The sequence below is a fragment of the Neolamprologus multifasciatus genome, chromosome 12 (assembly GCF_963576455.1).
Source record: "Neolamprologus multifasciatus chromosome 12, fNeoMul1.2, whole genome shotgun sequence".
NCBI lineage: Eukaryota > Metazoa > Chordata > Actinopteri > Cichliformes > Cichlidae > Neolamprologus > Neolamprologus multifasciatus.
In genome coordinates this window covers 11726600-11745485 of record NC_140450.1, presented here as the reverse complement: position 1 = coordinate 11745485, position 18886 = coordinate 11726600, and the positions used below count along the sequence as shown (strand labels likewise).

The 18886-nt window shown below is 39.6% G+C and overlaps 1 protein-coding gene across 21 annotated transcripts in view; it reads left to right on the top strand.

The window, feature by feature from the left end:
* gpat2 (glycerol-3-phosphate acyltransferase 2, mitochondrial) overlaps positions 1-18886 on the top strand; it is a 186889-nt gene that overhangs the window by 162491 nt on the left and 5512 nt on the right. For all 21 annotated transcript variants that reach the window (XM_085179074.1, XM_085179078.1, XM_085179063.1 and 18 more), the window contains 10 exons: positions 2163-2293; positions 2400-2470; positions 2735-2895; positions 3002-3105; positions 8080-8261; positions 8803-8880; positions 9582-9707; positions 16568-16688; positions 18038-18106; positions 18492-18547. In XM_085179074.1, the coding sequence (XP_085035200.1) occupies positions 2163-2293; positions 2400-2470; positions 2735-2895; positions 3002-3105; positions 8080-8261; positions 8803-8880; positions 9582-9707; positions 16568-16688; positions 18038-18106; positions 18492-18547 (1099 nt within the window). The remainder of the gene's footprint in view (positions 1-2162; positions 2294-2399; positions 2471-2734; positions 2896-3001; positions 3106-8079; positions 8262-8802; positions 8881-9581; positions 9708-16567; positions 16689-18037; positions 18107-18491; positions 18548-18886) is intronic.

The following is an 18886-nucleotide window of genomic DNA, read 5'->3' as shown; positions in this document are numbered from 1 at the left end:
GCAAGGACATGCCTGCTGGGATATTGAGCTCGTGGATCAATAATAAAACTCCTAATTAGTCACTGCAAGTTGGGACAATTATGATTCCATTTGAAGCCTTAAAAGATAAGCCTTTCCTATTCTACCAGTATAGGAAAGAGACCCATGTAACTACTTGGGTGTCTCTCTCGTCGGATGAGGTTGAGGCTTGCAGATCTGGCCTGGAAAAAGGATGTGAGACTACCCTGTCGTCCATGGATTCTCTGGACTCATTTTTACTGTTACTATTAGTACTAGTTTTATTACCCCTCAGCCATGCAAAACTAATTGTTTTAGACTTGTATTGTCATCACCCTGCTGGGTGGGTGGGCGAACACCTTGAATACCCAAGTTTGTGAATGTGAACTGAAGAACGAGGCAAAGTAGGATTTAGGTACATCTACTAGAAATCTTGGACAAGTTGAATTTTACTGACCTTGACTTTCTTAAAACTGACATTTTTGTCAGTTATCTCTGTTTTATCTCTCTTTTTGATGATGATGGTCTCCAACTGCTGGGTTAGGCTGTTATCAGAGATAAAACTACAGTTATTCTGATGAAATAAATATGTGAATTGGGATCCTTAGCATTAATTTCAGTGGTCAGCACGTACATCGGAAAAAGTGTTTCCAAAGTTTCTCTTCTTTTTCCATGCAGATTATACTTCTGCTACGATTGCACAAAGTTACAACAACATCCCTTTTAATTCAGTTAAAGATACAGTGTGGAAAACTAAAGTACGATGTACCATCAAACTGTTGAAACTGGTGTGAACTAGGGGTGGGTTTTGATAATCGATTTATCGATTAAAATCGATTCTGGCTTGGATAATGTGATATCGATTCATTAAAATCCTGAATCGATTTTTTAAATATTAATTTCTTTTGCCCGAAACGCCAGAATCTCAGGTTAAACCTCACAAAATTTCAAGAACCACCAAACAGCTAAAACAGTAAATGAGAGCAGGTACACAGATTCTGCACAAAGATGTAAACACAAAGCGCGGACTTGGATCAGAATCAGTGAGATGTCGCCTTTCTCACCCGACAGCACGGACACGGTCGGGGCTGAAAGCCGACAGCTTGCTGATTCTGATGTTTCGGCGGGTCAGCGCTTTGTGTTTACGCCCTTTTTGCACTGATTCTAAAGCTGTTAGTTTTATCTCTCTCCAAACATTACTGACTGAACCAGCAGCAAAAGAAGATCCAAACTACGCTTCACAAAAACATCGTCATGAATTCCCTCTGACTTTTGCTGTTTTGCTTACACCACACTTCATGCACAGCTCTCTCTCTCTCTCTCTTTCTCTGTATACTTCAAGAACAGTTTCCCGTCTAAAAATCTGTTTTCTTCATTATTCGCTTGCTTGTTACGCACAAGTCTACCGTTGTTTACAGCGCCGTCAGTCGCTGTTTTTTTCCCTTTTACTTACTTACGAAAAGAAAGACTCATTTCTGCTGTTCAATAGGCTTCTGAACAAATGTAAACTTTTTAAAATTATGCAAAATGCTTACCTGTGTCTGTAATAAAACCGCTGTAACTTCAGAGGTAATGTTCATATGTTGATTAATGGTTTTCTTTCGTTTTTGATGTACTGCAGAATATTTGTATAAAAATCCCAGGCCAGGAAAATCACCTTCATGTTTTTCTGTGTTTTATCTCCAGCTACTTTGACACAAAGGCATCTGCTGTGATGCTCACACCTTTGATAAAGTCTTGCGAGTGTCAGCTTCCTTTTTATAGATACAAAAATATGTAAATGTACTGATCTGAATTATAATATTTCTGATTGTCTGAGGCAAAATTTTCCAGATTTAAATCGAATCAATCAAATCGTGGATCAAATCGATTCGGGACCTTGTGAATCGGAATCGAATCGATTCTAGAAATCAGTGACGATACCCAGCCCTAGTGTGAACGTCTACTGTGTCAGCACAACAAGCTGTTTTGCTCATAAGTTTTCCCATTTCAGTTGTTATTTGTCTCTTTGCCATCGGGGACAAGAGACCAGCTCTCTTTACATAGAACACTTTGAGCGCCATATCCTTCTGTCTCTCTTTCTATGACATCATAAGATAAATAAATGAAAATCTAAATTTATGCTGGTATTCTTCTCTTTTCACTCCCCCTTTTTTTCTTTGAAGCGCTGGCAGTGCATTCGGGCAGAGGAGAATGTCGTGGCTCCTGCCGTCTTCTTATTATGCATCTGAACTTGAAGAGCCAAGTCGGTCGGAGAGAAACCTCAGCATTGCCATCATCCTCCACCTCATCTTCTGTAAATACAGGATTATCTTCCTTGCTGAATAGTAAATGAGTCTATAATGGTATGCAAATTGTGCTGCATAATCTGTGTGTGTGTTTGTGTGTATGTGTGCGTCTAGCTGCAACTTCCTGCATGGCTGTGATGCCCACCAGTCTTATGTCCAGTCTTCTGCTGTACAAACACCGCAAGGTTCGTGTGTCAGCCCCTGTGTAGATGCAAACAAGTTTCCCCTTGCTGCTGTGAGTGTTAAAATCTGCTGCTACCCCTCTAAGGATCCATCAACACTCCAAGCGGCTCATAAACAGAATTGTTTTTTTTTTTATGCAAGTGTAGTAGAGTGTGACAGTGATTTTCTGAGTCATACCCACCAGTCTCTAACTAATGTCAGCAGATGGTTAATGTTCATGTCTGATTTTGGAATTAGATTTCTCTTCCTCCTTCTCTCCTCCGCAGGGTGTAAGTACATCTGTTCTGTGTCGTGATGTGGCTTGGCTCACAGAGGAACTTTTGTTCAGGAACAAAGACGTCGGCTTTGGGGGAAGTTTGACAGAGGTTGTCCACTACTCCCTGTCTCTGCTCGCCCCTCACCTCATCATAGCTGCTGCTCCATCCAAGTCAGTTTCCTGTCATAAAAGAAAAATGCTGATGAGCTGTTGCTCATCAATAATACATTCTACCTTTTATTATTTTTCCTTTTGGTACACATCTCTCCAATTCTAGGAAAGACCCATTGATTGTGCCCTGTCCTTCTCTTGCTGCCACGCTTCACCTCTTCTACATGGCAAAGACGGTCACACACGCCTTTATTTCGGAGGCTGTTGGGGGTGAGTGACTTTGAAGGCATGTGTTTTATGTAGGTAACATAATTTTCGTGGACGTTTATTTATCTATCATCTTGACCATGTGTTCTGGCAGGCACCGTATTTTTCGTAGGAGGCCTTGGCAGTTACTCTGACTGTTGGCGTGTCAGCTTGGAAAATCAGTTCTAGAGAAAACATTTTAATTTTAAGAACTTATTATGCGTGACATTTAGGGGGTAGCAAGTTTTTAGCAGTGTCAGGGAGGGTGCAGGAGTTTGTTTTTTTTTAAACTAGCAAGTGTCAGCAGTGGAATTAAACTGTTTCATTTTAAGTTTACATTTCTTTAATGTCCATCGCTTCCAGCTTTAGGAGTATGTGGAGATTCGGATATATTGCTTGAACTCGAAACTAAACGTATAGTGGGGGTGCGCTGGGAATAGTTGTGTCAGGTATATCGGCTGCACATTTATGATGTGAATTTGCTGTTTCACCACATCCTAAAGTTGCTCTATTGGATGATAAAGCATAGAGATAGTTTTTAAGTTGTTATTAGTGTTCAATTTTTATTTTGTTTTGACTTTTTGCCTTTAATTCAGTTTAGTTTCAGTTACTTTCCAGAACAAGTAGGCTCATTTTAGTTGTGTTTTGAAACTGTGAAGTTTCACTTTAGTTTTTTTTTATTACTTTCAGCTTTAGTTTTAGTCTTTATTAATTATTGTTGTATAGAGGGCATATGGCAGATGCAAGATTTAGGAAAATTAGTACAGGTATTACTGCAAAAACAAAGAACTTTTTAAAGCATCGACTCACGGTCTTGTAGATGTCCAAATGATTCAATAAATATGTCCGTCAAAGCCTCATCAGACAAGTTTTGATAAAAATGTGTTACCAAAATAACAAGCACTTAATCAAAGGATATTTCCTGTAGTTTAGTTCGTTTTAAAGGTTCACAGAATTGTTTGTTTTTTTGTTTTGTTTTTTCAAAAGTCGAGTATTTATTTTAAATTAGTTAACTAAGATTTTTATTACATCTAGTGTTAGTTTTTAGTTTAGTTTTAGTTAACTATAATAACCTTGACAGACAGTGTTGGGAAGGTTACTTTTAAAATGTATTCCACTACAGAATACAGAATACATGCCCCAAAATGTATATTGTAACGTACTCCGTTACGTTACTCACTGAGAGTAACGTATTCTGAATACTTTGGATTACTTAATATATTATCATGCTTTTTTACAACTATGTGAATGTACTATTGCTGTGTGGTTTGTTACTATTACTGAAGGCTACTCGCCATACCACTACTAACTAGATGTTTAAATCTTAATATAAAATGAGTAACAGTTTGTTGACATTTGGTAAGGCAGCGATCTCATATACAAAACTATTCCGCACGTATATAAAACAGGTCCGCGGCTCAGAACCGTAGTAAAGGGACCTTTGGCTAATATGGGCTCGTAGCCAAAAACTAGCTTTACTTTGTTGTCTGGGTCAACTTTTCTAGCGAGAGACAGAGAGAGGCTAGAAAGGCTGCTCCATCGGAACTTATTGTTTCGGAGGCTGCAATGGTTATTATTATATTTACATGCTTCCATCTCCCGTTTCTGATCGGTAACAACTCGTACTTTTCCACTCTCCTTTTTCTCCTTCCCTGACGCTCTCAGACAGATAACAGGTATGCCAGTCCATTCTCCCTGCAGCACGGACTACACTACCCATGAGGCTACATTCTTTAGGGCTACACCTATAACACTCTGCCTATTGCCTTCATATTAAATAATTTAAAAAACGTTTCTTCATGTCATTATGAAATTGAGACACAGGCATTTGAGCCTCTTAATGTGTGTTTTTTTTTTTTTTTGGGGGGGGGGGGGGGGGGGGGGTTTCCACCGGTGTGGAATTGCCAAAAATAGAGAGGGTATAGCCTAACATATGAAACAGGAAAAGACCACCGTGTAATCCCTTTATTTCAACAAAGTAACTGTATTCTGAATGCCACCTTTTTAAACGGTAACTGTAACGGAATACAGTTACTCATATTTTGTGTTTTAAATACGTAACGGCGGTACATGTATTCCGTTACTCCCCAACACTGTTGACAGAGAATCAGATCTGATGACTGTGGAGCCCATTTGAGTAACCATCTCAAAGTACAGTTTGAGATGGTTTGACTTTTGTGACATGGCTCATTATCCTGCTGGAACGAGCCATCAGAAGCTGAGTACAGTGAGTGTGGTGACAAAGGGATGACATGTTGTACATTCAGAGATGCTCTTCTGCATGCCCTGTTTGTAGCGAGCTGTTATGTAAGTTATCGTTGCCTTCCTGTCAGTCTGGCATCCTCTTCTGACCTCTGACATCAGCAAGGCATTTTTGCCCAGAGAATTGCAGCTCACTGGATATTTTCTCTTTTTCTGACCATTCTCTGTAAAGTCTAGAGATGGTTGAGTGGGAAAATCCCAGTAGGTCAGCAGTTTCTGAAATTATCAGTCTGTCTTGCATCACCAACTGTACCATGTACACAGCCACTTAAATCACCTTTCTTCCACATTCTGATGCAGTTTGAACTTCAGCAGATTGTCTTGATCATGTCTGCGTGTCTAAATGTATCGAGCTTTCATGTGACTGGCCAGTGATAGTATATCAAATTAGTAGTATATAGTATATGTCAAATTTAAAACAACAGTTCTTGAGTTGCAGTACTTTAGTTTTTGTTGGCTGAAGCCTGTCAGACAACTCTCACAAGTTTTATTTAGATCTTTCCGTGGCTGCATTTCAATTTCAGTCACTACAAATAAGGCCCTGTGAGCTAAACTATACATCAACTGTCTTGTAGACAGTTGGCAGTTGTTTCAGTGACCATCCATGAGCAAGACATGGACAGCAAATAAGACTACAAATGCAAGATGTGCATTAGGGTCACAGTTGTATGGAATGCATGTAATTGAATCAAACTGTATAACACGTGGCACCATTAAAAACCTCCTCTTTTGGATAGAGACCGGAAATCCCTGGTTCAAATTTGATTGTGTTATCTCCTGTGTAAAATTATAATAATGGGCACATACTGAAAGTCTATCATAACCAACATATGGTGTGACATAGACATAGTTTGCCTTCTGTCACAGACCTACACTTTATTTTTGTGTTTTAATATCTGCAGCTGTATTTTTTTTCCCCCACATTTTTTTTAAACAACCTACACCTGTACCACAGATATTGCTGAAAGCAATAATCTAAAGAGTATTGGCATTGAATATCTGGTGTTTTAATTTTGTATTGAAACATGACAGTAATATATGGTAATCGTCTAATGGCAGAAATCCTAAACCGTAAATCTATACTTTAACAGATCCTCAAGCCCAGAGCTATCTGCTGAAATCTTATTTTCATGCTGACAGGCAGACAGGAATGAAGCCATAGAAACTGTAGCCCCATTTTAGGATTCCTGGTGGAGGTAAAAATAATGGTTTGAAGTACAGGAAGCTACTTCTCCAGCATGATTCACTGTTCCTGCATGACCTCTTTTGGTTGTATAGGAAGTGAAACTGGTGGGCAGGGGGCTTTGTACTGCTGAAAGCCTCTTTGTTGTATATTCATACATGGGTGCTAACCTCAAGTGGTAAAAATAAGTTGCATCAGGTCCTGTATACAGTACGTTGTTGTGATGTTGTAGCAAATCGAAAGAGCGATGTGATAAACACACATTTAGGGTTAGCAATAGTCAAATCTCCCCCGCCTCCATAATGGTTTTTGTTTAAAGTGGCTGTGTTATGCTCATTTCCTGCTTCACAGTTTTATTCTTGGACTCTACTAGATTAGCTTTTCATGATTCATAACGATTTATGTTATGCTGGGCATGGTGCGGTCCCTCAGGTTATTCCCTAGCCTGCAACAAGCAGTTTTACCTCTGTGCAAACAGATAAGTTAAAAGGGTGGTCGAGATTACCATAATAGAAACGCCCACTTTTATTAACCTCATCCGGAGCTAAGAGTAGGAAAAAAGCTGTTTGAAGCCTGAGCTTTTGTCTCATGTACATAGTAGTCATGTGCCCTTGAGGTGTTGCTGCTCACTACTTGGGACCAGAAATACTAGTCAGTTAAACAAGTAGTAAAATAAAATCCTTCTTTTATTTTATTAATATACACTGGCAGTGCTCTGTCATCAAGAGGTTGCAATGACACTTGCCGACCTTCTTTATGCAACGGGAAGTTGTAAAGAAGCGAGGTGAAAAGCTCCATGAATGAGCGCAGTTCTGCAGTAATTTGATGCAGAAAATAAATGGCTATATGTGTGCAGAGCAAAATTACATATAACTGTCAGGCTGGAGCAATACTTAACCACACTGAGTGCAGGCAGTGTACTGTGGATGATAACTTAGCACAGCTAAAATTAACAGCACTCTGTTAATCGATCTCACATATGTGTTCTTATTTTTAGACTAGTTGACCAGTTAATGACTAGCAAACTAGTTAACAGGAATATCTCAAGTCTTTTTTTTTTTTTTAAAATTTTGTTTACTTTTTTGTTTTGTCTTTACTTTACAGTATAAACTGCCTGGAGGTGACTGCTGTTTTGATTTGGTGCTGTATAAATATAAAACTGAATTTAATAAAAGAAGGAAAATGGATTCACTTCACAGGTTTGTCCATCAGGTTTGAATTTCCCGAGGTGTGACAGCTGCACAGTTTAGGAACATGAACAATCTGGATGTCAAGACTTTTCCACCAGGACATGAAAAAGCAGGATAATTGGGATTGAGAATGTAAACAAAGACTTAATAACACTTGTGTAAATGATGGAAATCCTAGCTCACGCTTATCAGCAAAATCTCATCAGTTGATCTATTTTCCAAAGAGCGTGTGTAATGGCTAACAGATTTCAGCCAAATTGTAACCTACTTAGCTGTCATAAACAAACACTTGCTTTGCCACACAACACCTGTGCTGCACATTTGGTCTTGAGGAGGCAAACAATAAAATGTTTGTGTTCGTAGCGTGTGCGGTGTCAGCCATGCTGTGCGAGGTGGCTCACAGTGGCGTCAGCAGCAGCGTGCGGAGTGACGTGGAAGGAGTGGAGGTCAAAGGTGACACGGAGTTTGATGTGGTGCTCTGCCAGTCTGAGCTCACTGCAAGAGCCTTGCAGCTCTGCCATCTCCTGCCTCCGGGCTTCATGCCAGTGAGTTTGAATTCATATCTCACACACGCACGCACACGCACACACACACACACACACACAGCCAGCGTGTCTCATTCAATGGATGTTTAATGGAGCTGAACAGCCATTCATCCTGCTCTGCTGCCTCTGTCTCAGCCAGAGAGAGGTTTTGGATTGTATGCGTGCACTGTGTATCTGTGTGTGCGCTTGTGTGTGTGTGTACATGCTCCATCAAACTGACTTCAAGGGCTCCGAATCTGAGCCAGAAATACTATTCCTTTTTGTTTGCCCACCTTTCATTTCGGCAGCTGCTCTTTCTTGTCTCTGCTGCTTGCAGCTACATTTCCCTCCCCATTCCTCACAGAAAAACATCTCTCCTGCTCTGATTCCCCTCTCGGGCACCCCTTATTCTCGTTCTAAGATCATTCCTACGTCTCTACTACACACCTTATGTTCCCTGTCAGCCATCTCCCTCTGCATTTCTTAGATATGTGATTGGCTGAAACTGTTTGTAACCTTGCCTCACCATTGAATCATTTACCCTCTCACGTTTTCTCAATAGCCTTGTCAGTCTTCCCAGAGTTTCGCGCTGGATGCCATTGACAGTCTGGTTCGCTGTGGCATCCTGATCCAGGAAGAAGTAAGAAAAATTGTAATAGTTTTAAAAGTTGGGCCTTATAAAACTGCATAATTTAACAAACAAAACTGTACTGAAATCTTGTCCTAAAGGTAGTTTAATGAATTAAATATGTAATAGATCTGGTGTGTGTTTTACCCAAAGATGCAATTTTAATGTTACCTTCAACTCTTTAATGTTTTCTTTGTTTGAATTGGTTTTATAACTATTTAAGTTACTCTGTACTCATTGGAGACTATATATTATACACCTCCACAATCTAATGCAGTCCAGCACCGCTAATGAGGCCACAGTTCAGGATGGTGTTGTACTAGAGAGCGTTATATTGCATTGCTTTTAGACTTCAGTAGAAATCAGGTTCATTTAACTCTTCACCCCTTTAAAGCCCACTAGGAGTAACTCTTGAACGCATTTCAGGTCTGCTTACAGAAAAAGAAGTGTCCATGTTTTCACCAGAAGGCTCTGTCTATAAAGTTTCCCTTGGAAAAAACTACTCCAGTGGTGGTCAAACCACATCTGTATTTATAGATACTGAGATTTCAAAACTCGTGGTTAAGGGTGCAGGGCGGTCATCAAATGACGTCTTTATTGGGGAAAGAGTTAAAGACACAATGTCATCCATTTAGCCTGTGGTCTCAATTATATTTTGCATATTATATTAACCAGAGCTTGCTTCTGTCTGTTCTGCCCACTATCCTCTGGAGGTTCCCAGGGATGTTCCCATCTGTGATTTCTGGAAGAAACAGGAGGGTCCTCTGACCTGGACCACTTCTGACGACCCTTATCACAGCGATTCTGACTGCGAGGAGCCGGACCTTTGCTCCTATAAGGTACAGAAGACCACTGGCTTTCCTGAGCCTCTGTAGCTCCTTCATCTCTCTTCTGTTGTGTCCACTTTAGAGCTGGTTCCACATCTTTCCACTGAGAGAAATAAAAAGACTGGATAGACTGAAAAGTTACATAAAAAAGTTGAAATGACTCATTTCAACGTCTGAAGTGAGTAGGCTTCATAGACACTGAAGTGACAGTTGAAATTTAAGGCCCACATCTGTGATGAAGCCTTAAGATCTGGTTGGCCGTGATTTTCTTCCCACGGATATTAACTCATCGTTCTCTAAGTAGCACTACTTAACATTCAGCTCTCCGATATGTTTATTATGGTAGTTTGTTCTCAAAAGGCACCGTTGTGGGACTGGCTGTGTGCTGGCCCAAACTGCCTACAGGACATGCACAAAAATACCAGAACCACCACATGAAATACAACTTTAAAGCAACTGGATCTCCATTATAAAAGCACCTGCATGGATAGAGCCCATATCCTGAATGCAAATTAGCAGTAAGGTCTTAGATTTAAAAGAAGTCTAACTGTCGTGACTGTTGGACGTGATATCCGACTTCCAAGGTGTCCAAATCACCAGCTGTCAAAGGTGCAGGCATGTTATTCGTATTCACTGCAGAGCAAATTTGAGGTGATGGCCTCGGGAGTCGTGACTGTACAAATGTAAATCTGCATAGAGAAAGAGCAGCAGTTTTATCACACTGGTGTGAGCAGGCATACTATTTAACAGCTCTGCTGGCAGCTATGGAGAGAGCAGTAGCATTAACCAATGAAGCGTTTTAAATGCAAGCTTCAGCATCATAGAATCCAGTAAAGATGAGGATATTGTTATTTAAAGTTTTAGCATCCACATGCTTGGAAGCATTTTGCTTGCCAGATGATGGAAAAGGTAGGAAACTGCATATTTGCTTATCGCACATTAAAGAACCATAATGGCCGTGGGTGCTGGCATCTTAAAATGGCTTTTCCTGTTTAAATCTTGGAACTATGAACATTTGCTGACACTGTGAATAGTCGACACTATGAGGAGTTTAAAAAGAAAAGGTGATACCAGCACTTTACATTATGTTTTGCAATAGAGAGCAATTTCAAAGACTTCAATGTATTAAGTCTTTATAGATGTGTTGGTTATAATATGTAGGACATTCAGTTATATGTGCCCACCACCTGTCTGTTTACAAAAGGCAAACCATATATAGATTTGGTGCTTTTCAAGTCTGCCACTGAGCTCTGCATCATCATTGCTTCATTGCTTCCAAAAACACATCACCCTCCACCTCCTTGCCTCCTTCCTCCTAATAGTATTTAGTTGTAATTTAGTTGGTAATGTTAATTTGTTCATATTTGTTAAAGGTTGTGTATCCAAGGTTCTGTGAAAGGAGTATTGTGAGCTCCGTGGTCCCTTGTGTGTGCTTCCTGGGATTTATTTCAAGCATCACATGAGAAAAGTCATACAGGCAAACAAAACTGTACTTTGTAATTCTCCAGTAAATAGTGGAAACCTACACCTACACTTTCAAATGAAAAAGAGCTGGCACACATACTTCAAACTCTGGAAAAAAAAAACATCTAATGATGTTACATTTTAGCTTCAGGGCATTTTTTTGTTCCTATTAGATCATTTTAGGATATGGACTGATAAATGGACTGCCATTATATAGGGCTTTTATCAAAGTGCTTTACAATTTGCCTCCCACATGCCCATTTACACACACACACTTGTGTTTCCATTACCTCACAATCATTTCCTACAAACTTACAGACTAAAACTGCCACTTTTCTGAACCTAATTTTACCTTAAACTTTCAAGAAAAACCTTTTTTCTTCCCAAACAGGAGTCAGGTGGTCAGAGTAAGACTGATTGCGCAGATTTGTATACCCACAACCTGAGCCATACAAGTATGCATACAGAAACTATTGGCAGTAAGGTGCCATGAAGATACTACCTAACCATAACCACTAGGGGCAGGGAGGGTAATTGGGGTCTTAAGCAAGTAGACTTTAACATGTGGGCAGGAAGTATCTGAGATCAAACGCAGACCACCAACCAGCCAGATGACCCTCTACCTTCTGAGCTACATGTCACATGATGTCATAATAGTAGGTAGAGCCGTCTTTCTGTATATGACCTGCTTTTCATATGAATGATTGCCAAGCAACACCTCTGAATATTGAAAATTGCACTCTTCAGTGTGGAGACTACTCATCTTTTGTCCTTCGCAATTTTCTACTATTCATATGCCTAACTCTGGAAATACGGGCCTTGATTTTTTTTATAATTGAAAGATTTTACTAGCATCACCACACAACAGAAAGAGCATTCTTATGACTGGCTTTGCCACATGTAGCTCGCTGGTTGACTGCACAGTGCCACCCACGCTGGCATAACGTCTTCTCATTTCAGCTTTGTCCACCAAGGAAGTGCCGCACTACAGTTTACAAAGCTCCACTCTTTCAAACTCCATCTTTTAACTCTCTCCATCCAGTACGCTCATTTTTCTTATCCTGCCGCCTCTGCACTGCTACCCTCAGTTCAGGTGCTGAAGCAAGACTGCATACACCTACATACCAGACAGCAAAAAGTATTCCCTAACCTCAGTTTGCCTAGGTAGATTCACTTTTGTTTTGCAAAGCAACCAGGCAAGAAAAAACAAGAAAACTTTGCTGTTTTGTTTTCCCAAATGTACGTATATATTTTTTTGTTTGTGCGTACTAGGTTATTTATTCATGCTGCCTCTCAGTTATGTGAAACAAACAGTAAAATGCAATATAAATAAATCAACATGATCGACATTTTAGTGTTATTGGATTCTGCCATTTTCCTTTTGGATCCAATTTAATTTCTGTAGTTTAAAGCTCCTGATATTATCTGCGTAAATATTGTGCTGAAAATGCATTTTTTTGTTGCACTTTGCAAACATTCAATCTTTGTGTAATGTCTTTGCTAAGCAGTCTCTCTGGACTTGTTTATACAACAGCCGCAGTGCTGACCTTTTTGTTGTGATGTGCTTTTACTCTGACGGCTCTGTTTTCATCCTGTCATTTTTGTTTCCAACTTTTTCTGTGTATTTAAGTGCTTCACCTTTTTTATAATGATTGTGTAAACATTAATTGAATTAGCCCAGTTGACTAAGTGGCACCAGCTCATTAGCAAAAATATAAAAAAGTTGTTATAAAAGCTTAATTAATGCATTTTTTTTTTTTTTTTTTTTTTTTAGAAAAAAAGGATTGTATGCAGATATAAGGTGCTGTGCAAAAAGCCCCATTTCTTTATATTTTGGGTATCTAAAGCAGCCAGGCTTTCTTGTAATGTTTTAAAGTGGTCTTGAGAAATAATGTTCAAGGTTCTGAAGGTCTTTCAGTTTTTCTTTGTACATTACCTGCTTTTTCCACCCAGAGGGATGTTTTGTTTTTTTTTTATTGTTTCTTCACCCACTTAACACTGATCAGTGAATCAATACTTCGGTAATTAGGTACCAAACACAAGGGATGAACAAAGAGTTGTTTCTAAAAATAGCAGACATCTTAGTGAAGACACAATTTTATTTTAGGTGCTTTATTTCTAGCAGCCTGTCTCCGAAACATTTGTTCTTATTTTTTTGAGTCGAATCTATGGATCTACACAGTTTGAAAGGCATAAACAGAGATGTTAGCTGAAAACTTGGTGTATCTTGGGTGCAGTGTGTCCTTAACTGGATAGGTAGAGGACAGAAGAAGAAAAAAGGCTAAAAAACTATCAACAACATATGAACAGTATCTGAAAGTCATCTCCTTTAGAGAGAAAAAAATCGACCTGACACAGAACCTGAGAAATGCATCCAGCCCTTCAACTCATCCATCCACTCCTCTGAAATGGTGGTAGGGTTGCTGTCAAGAAGCCATTCTTAGGGAAGGCAAACCAGGAGAAGAGGCTGAGGTGTGCCAAATTATAGAAGAACTTGACTAAAAATCTGTGACAATAGTTCTTGATGGAGTGATGTATCCACATTTGACATTTTTGTTCAAAATGTCTACAGCCATCTGTAAAACATGGTGGTCTGTCATGGTTTAAGGCTCTATTTCAGCAAGTGGTGTTGGGGATCTTGTCAAAATTCATACCAGGTACCATCAGAAAGCTTCTGACTGGAAACAGCATCATTTTTCAGCATAATGTTCATCATAAAAACACTTCCAGTGCAGTAAAAGCATAACTGATAAGAAAACCCCCCCCACAGTGGAACACTATCAGTCATGGAGTTGTCTCCCCAGACCCCAGACCTCAACATTATTAAAGCAGTGTGAGATCATCTTGACAGAGAACGGACCAAAATGCAGCCAGTGTCCAAAGAAAAGCTTTGAATCTCCTTCAAGAAGTCTGGAGAACTAATCCTGAAAAGTTCTTAAGAAAAGATGAGGCTTGTCCAAGAGTTCATACTGTGTTGAAGAATAAAGATATCAATTATTGACTTTCAAGGCACAAACTATGCCTTACATACTGTATTTCCGTGTTTGTTTCCACATCTCAATAAATCACTGCACCTTAACATATTCCTAGCAAAATATAAAGAAATGAGGATTGGCTCAGACTTTGATATACTAATGTAAGCCCCAGCAACATTTAAGGTATAAGGAACAATTTTATTACTTGATCAGACATTTTGGTCTGTGGCCTTCATCAGGGTGTCACCCTGAATTATCTTAGACCTCTTAGGACCCTTGCTCTTCTCCATGCACTTTGAAAGTTGTGGCAGAAACCTCCATTCTCTTTCCACAAAACCTAAAGTTTAGATGAGGAGAGCAGAATCAACCAAATATGAGCTGCAAGCTGTTTGGTGCGCTGTAGCGCTATAAGCATCCATCTCTTGAACGACTAAACATTAATGACTCTTTGCAGTTGTGTAATGTCCAAAGAAAATGGAACATTTTACAGGAGCAGCTGAACTCCACATGATTATAATGTCCCCACACACTTTATAAAGTAATTTAATGAACCACCAGCTTCGTGGCTCTTTTCATTATCTGATTTACTCATTAACGCAGTCTTTATAGCAAAGTTTATTTCCAGTTTCTGAGACAAATAAAGAGCATTTTATAGACTAATTACACAGTTTATCCAAAGTTTGAGTACACAGCCAAGGACCTTAATGTCAGGCAATGAAAGATTCAATTTTAAAGCATTTATGGATGTTTTAGAGAACAGTTTGCTTCCAGTTTTTTGGGCAGCTGTCACATTTCATCACGACTGCTGTGGTTAAATCCAAGTCCTTAAAGAAATGCTTTTCTTAGTCTGCTGTTGAGGAATCTGACTTGCTGAATCTTAGTTTTCTAAAAGTTTGGTTTAACAGTTTTAAACACTGTTAATAAAAATTTCACCAACTTCAGATTCAGTTATTTTGGACTGCAATAGTGTTTATATGTCGGAAGTGACCTTGAGCTACTGCAGTAATTCATGTTATGGCAAGGACCACTCCACTAAGTAAACAGAAAAGACACTCTATCTTTACTTTCAGACACGAAGGTCAGTCAGTTTAGAAAGTGTAGTCGTAAAAACTATCAAATAAAAATGGCTATCGTGTTGTCTGCTTCAGGAGAGGAAGGCCGAGACTTCCCTTTGCCGCAGAGGATAACTTCTTAGAGACTCAAAGATGAACAATTAACGGCAGCTCAGATTAGAGCCCACATCAGTGCTTCCCAGAGTTCAAACAGCAGACACATCTCAATATCGACTGTTGAAGGGAGGCTGTGAATCAGGCCTTCATGGTCGAATTGCTACAAAGAAACCTCCCCTGAGGGAAACCGATAAGAAAAAAAAAAGGAACTGCTTAGGCCAGGAAAAAGGGATGGGAATCAAGGACTGGTCTTTACATTGTCCAATCCATTTTTTCCTCTGGTAGTTGCAAAACCATGATGTCAAATTCACAGGAGTTGAGCTTTTACGCAGGTGAAATACGTGATTCTAAAGCTGGGGGGGAAATAATTTTTTGTTCTCCTTTGTACACAGATCAGGAGGGATTAAGGGATTTGTATCAATCAAACTGTTATCAATATCCATCCCTACAAAGAAACATAAAGAATGGGGTTCTGGGCTTTGATCTTAGTTGAAGTTTTGGGGTTTAGATTTTTGGTTAAGCCCACTGCGACACCGAGAAGGTGAAAGGATGTCGTTCCTGCCGTGAAGCATGGAGATTGTTGGTAATACTGTTACTGTTGAGGCTGCATACCTCTGTCAAGGCTTAATCTGCACCATTCATGAGTTGTGCATCTGGATTAGTTTTTTTGTATCTTCGTAAAGACATTAAGAGATTTGTCAGATTTAACTGTGATATTAAAATTGTGCATTTGTTAGAATGTGACACAAAATGTCCAATTTACTCCCGTCTCGCAATAGCAGCGAATCCTTCCAAAAAAAATCCTTGAATTCAGATCCATATTGGTATCGACTCCAAAAGCTAATCATTTCTAAGTTGGGCCAAGCCTCACTTTTGTGAAGTTTTCATGCAGATCTGTCCAGAACGTTTTGAGTAATCCTGCTAAAAACAGACAAACAAACCAAACCAATCGCACGGCTTACTTGGCAGAAGTAATTGGGCTCCTTCTGTCGTACCGTTAATAGTCTTGGATGTATTTATTATCCACTGCGATTTTCTTCTACAAACAGTACATCAGCAGCACTCTCATAAAAATATGTTGCCTTCAAATATTCAAGCCTCAGCGAGTCAACAGTTTATTTTGAGTAATATCACATCCCAGAGCTGTGCATCGTCCTCCTGACAGTGAGTTTTAAGTATGTGGTATTGTAGTGGAAAATAATCTTTCAGTTCTTCACTGCCTCATTCTGATTTAGTCTTCGTGGTCTGTGTCAACTTCTTCTAGATACGACAGCCAAGTCACTGTCCAGAGATGCTCTTCTTCCTCTGCAGAATGCTAGCTGGACATCTCAGGGCGCTATGCTGGACCACTATGGGACTGGATCTCTTTGAGATGCCTCTGGCTGGTATGTGGACACTGTTTAAGGGAAGCTGGTCACCTGTGTTCAGTGTGGGGTGGTAAACATTAGATAGGTCATAAATTCCTTTTGTGGTTACGAGTAATTTGGCAATCTCGTGATCTGGTATTAGAGTGACTTTTCAGTCAGGCCTACTCTAGTATCGATGCATGCAGTGAATGCTGGTGATATCTTTCATGTTTTGAAAACCAAAACTATACTGATTTAAACTCACCTGCAACAGCAATTTCCAAGGTGTGGTCTGCAGCCCCCTAGTGGCCATGAAGGTACTGCAGGACAGCTACAAATAGTCACTAAAATTATAAAAACTCTTAATTGTTAATATGCAATCAAAGCATTTCAAACTAATTATGCATTAAGTATTTTTTTTATTTTAAATGGTTATTTATCTCAACAGTTTTTCATTTCTCTTGATTAGTGGTGCAGAAATGCTGTGTTGCCTAAACAAAACCTTTGGCTGTCGAATCCGCATCAAGTGGACTCCCAAAAGAGCAAAAATTAATCAATGAAAGTGCTGTTTTGATATGTGGGAACCTCTGCACTGCAGTGTCTTCTCACAGTGAAGCACTCACTGCTTCAACTAGAAATGCCATTCTGATCATTTTCCCATGTACATTTAAAAATGTTCCAGAGACCTAAAACCAGAGCACAAATATCAACTTTTGCAATAAATTGAACTCCCTTCTGTGTTGAAGATGATCACCAGTGATCAGAGCTGGGTCTCCAGCCACAACCCAAAGACCAAACAGCAGTCTTTATTGGAGGAATTGGATTTTTCCAGGCCCAAGAAAGACCATCAGGTCAAAAACAGAATGTGAAGCACGCACATTGGTTTTTTTTTTTCACGTTAACAGTGATGTATCTTATTAATTTATCCCCCATGTTCGTATTGTCAGTGCAGAGTTCAACTATATCACCCTGTAACATCTGAGAGTGAGCATTAAGCACAAATGACCCGAGCTGCAGGGTGTGCTTTTGGCCACACAACACTATAGGCACTTACACTCCCCGCCCCCATTCGCCAGATTTAGCTTCTAGTGACATCTTCCTTTCCCGCAAACTCAAATTCAAATTAAAGCGTCACCTCTTTGGCATAATGGAGATGATGCACCAATCCTCAGAGAAGTGGGACATCCAGTGCAGAGGTGACCAAGGAGAGGACCTTGAAGGGGATACAAGCAAAATTAAAATCAGATATGGTTTTTGCTTTTACAGGACGAATCAAAGAGCTTTTATCTAGTAGATTGTATAATAAGATGGCTTTATCTTAGCAGATTGTTCTCACTTTGTTTCGCTTAAATAATTGCCTCCATTTTGTCTTGTCTTTCCTGCTGCAGAAGCTGAGTTCGTGGCTCAAATACACTCATATCTTTGTGACACAGCAAATAAGAAGAAACAGCACTATGGTGAGTTCAACCTGACATCCCTCTGGAAAATAAAAAATAAAAAAAAAAACCTCACAAAGATCTTCCATTTTTGTGTCAAAACTTTAAAAGCTTGTCACCTTGCCTTTTTTAAAAACTGATTCAGTGTGTGTTGTAACAAAGGTACGTAGACCAGAGAAGAAAAATAGCTCCTTTCACTCCCATCACATGCTATCCCCTTTGTTTAAAAAAAAAACACCATAAAAGATAACCAGAAAATACCCAAATGACCCTTCAATATTACATTCTGGAAAAAAATTACAGTCCCACTGGTATGGCTTTGTTCTACTATCCCAACCTGCTTTTTCTATATTGGATATCTGTCTGTTCTTTTGTTTCATGTGCGTGTTTTTGCTGTATCTCACAGAGAGCTGCTCAGAGGAGGCGGCGCACACTGCAGTCAGAACACTAATAGACCTGGGGGTGAGTGACAGCGTGTGTGTGTGTGTGTGTGTCCCCAAATCTGCCTGTCTGCCAGGAATTATAGCTCCACTCAGGACTTAAAGTTGAGGTGCAATCCAACTCTCAAAAGGTTGACTTCTAATGTGAATCCTGGAATCCAGCCCAAATCTCCAAATCACTATTAATCAATCAAACTGGTGGCATTTTTCTGTAGCTGTGAACAGAAACCTGATGTTTGATGCAATAGGAAGACTGCCTGGCTGGAACCAACCAAATCCAATCATGTAGGAGGCAGAAATGTCAGTTCATAAAGAGAATTCACTGAGCCAAAGACATGAGTTATTTAAAATTAGAAAATGG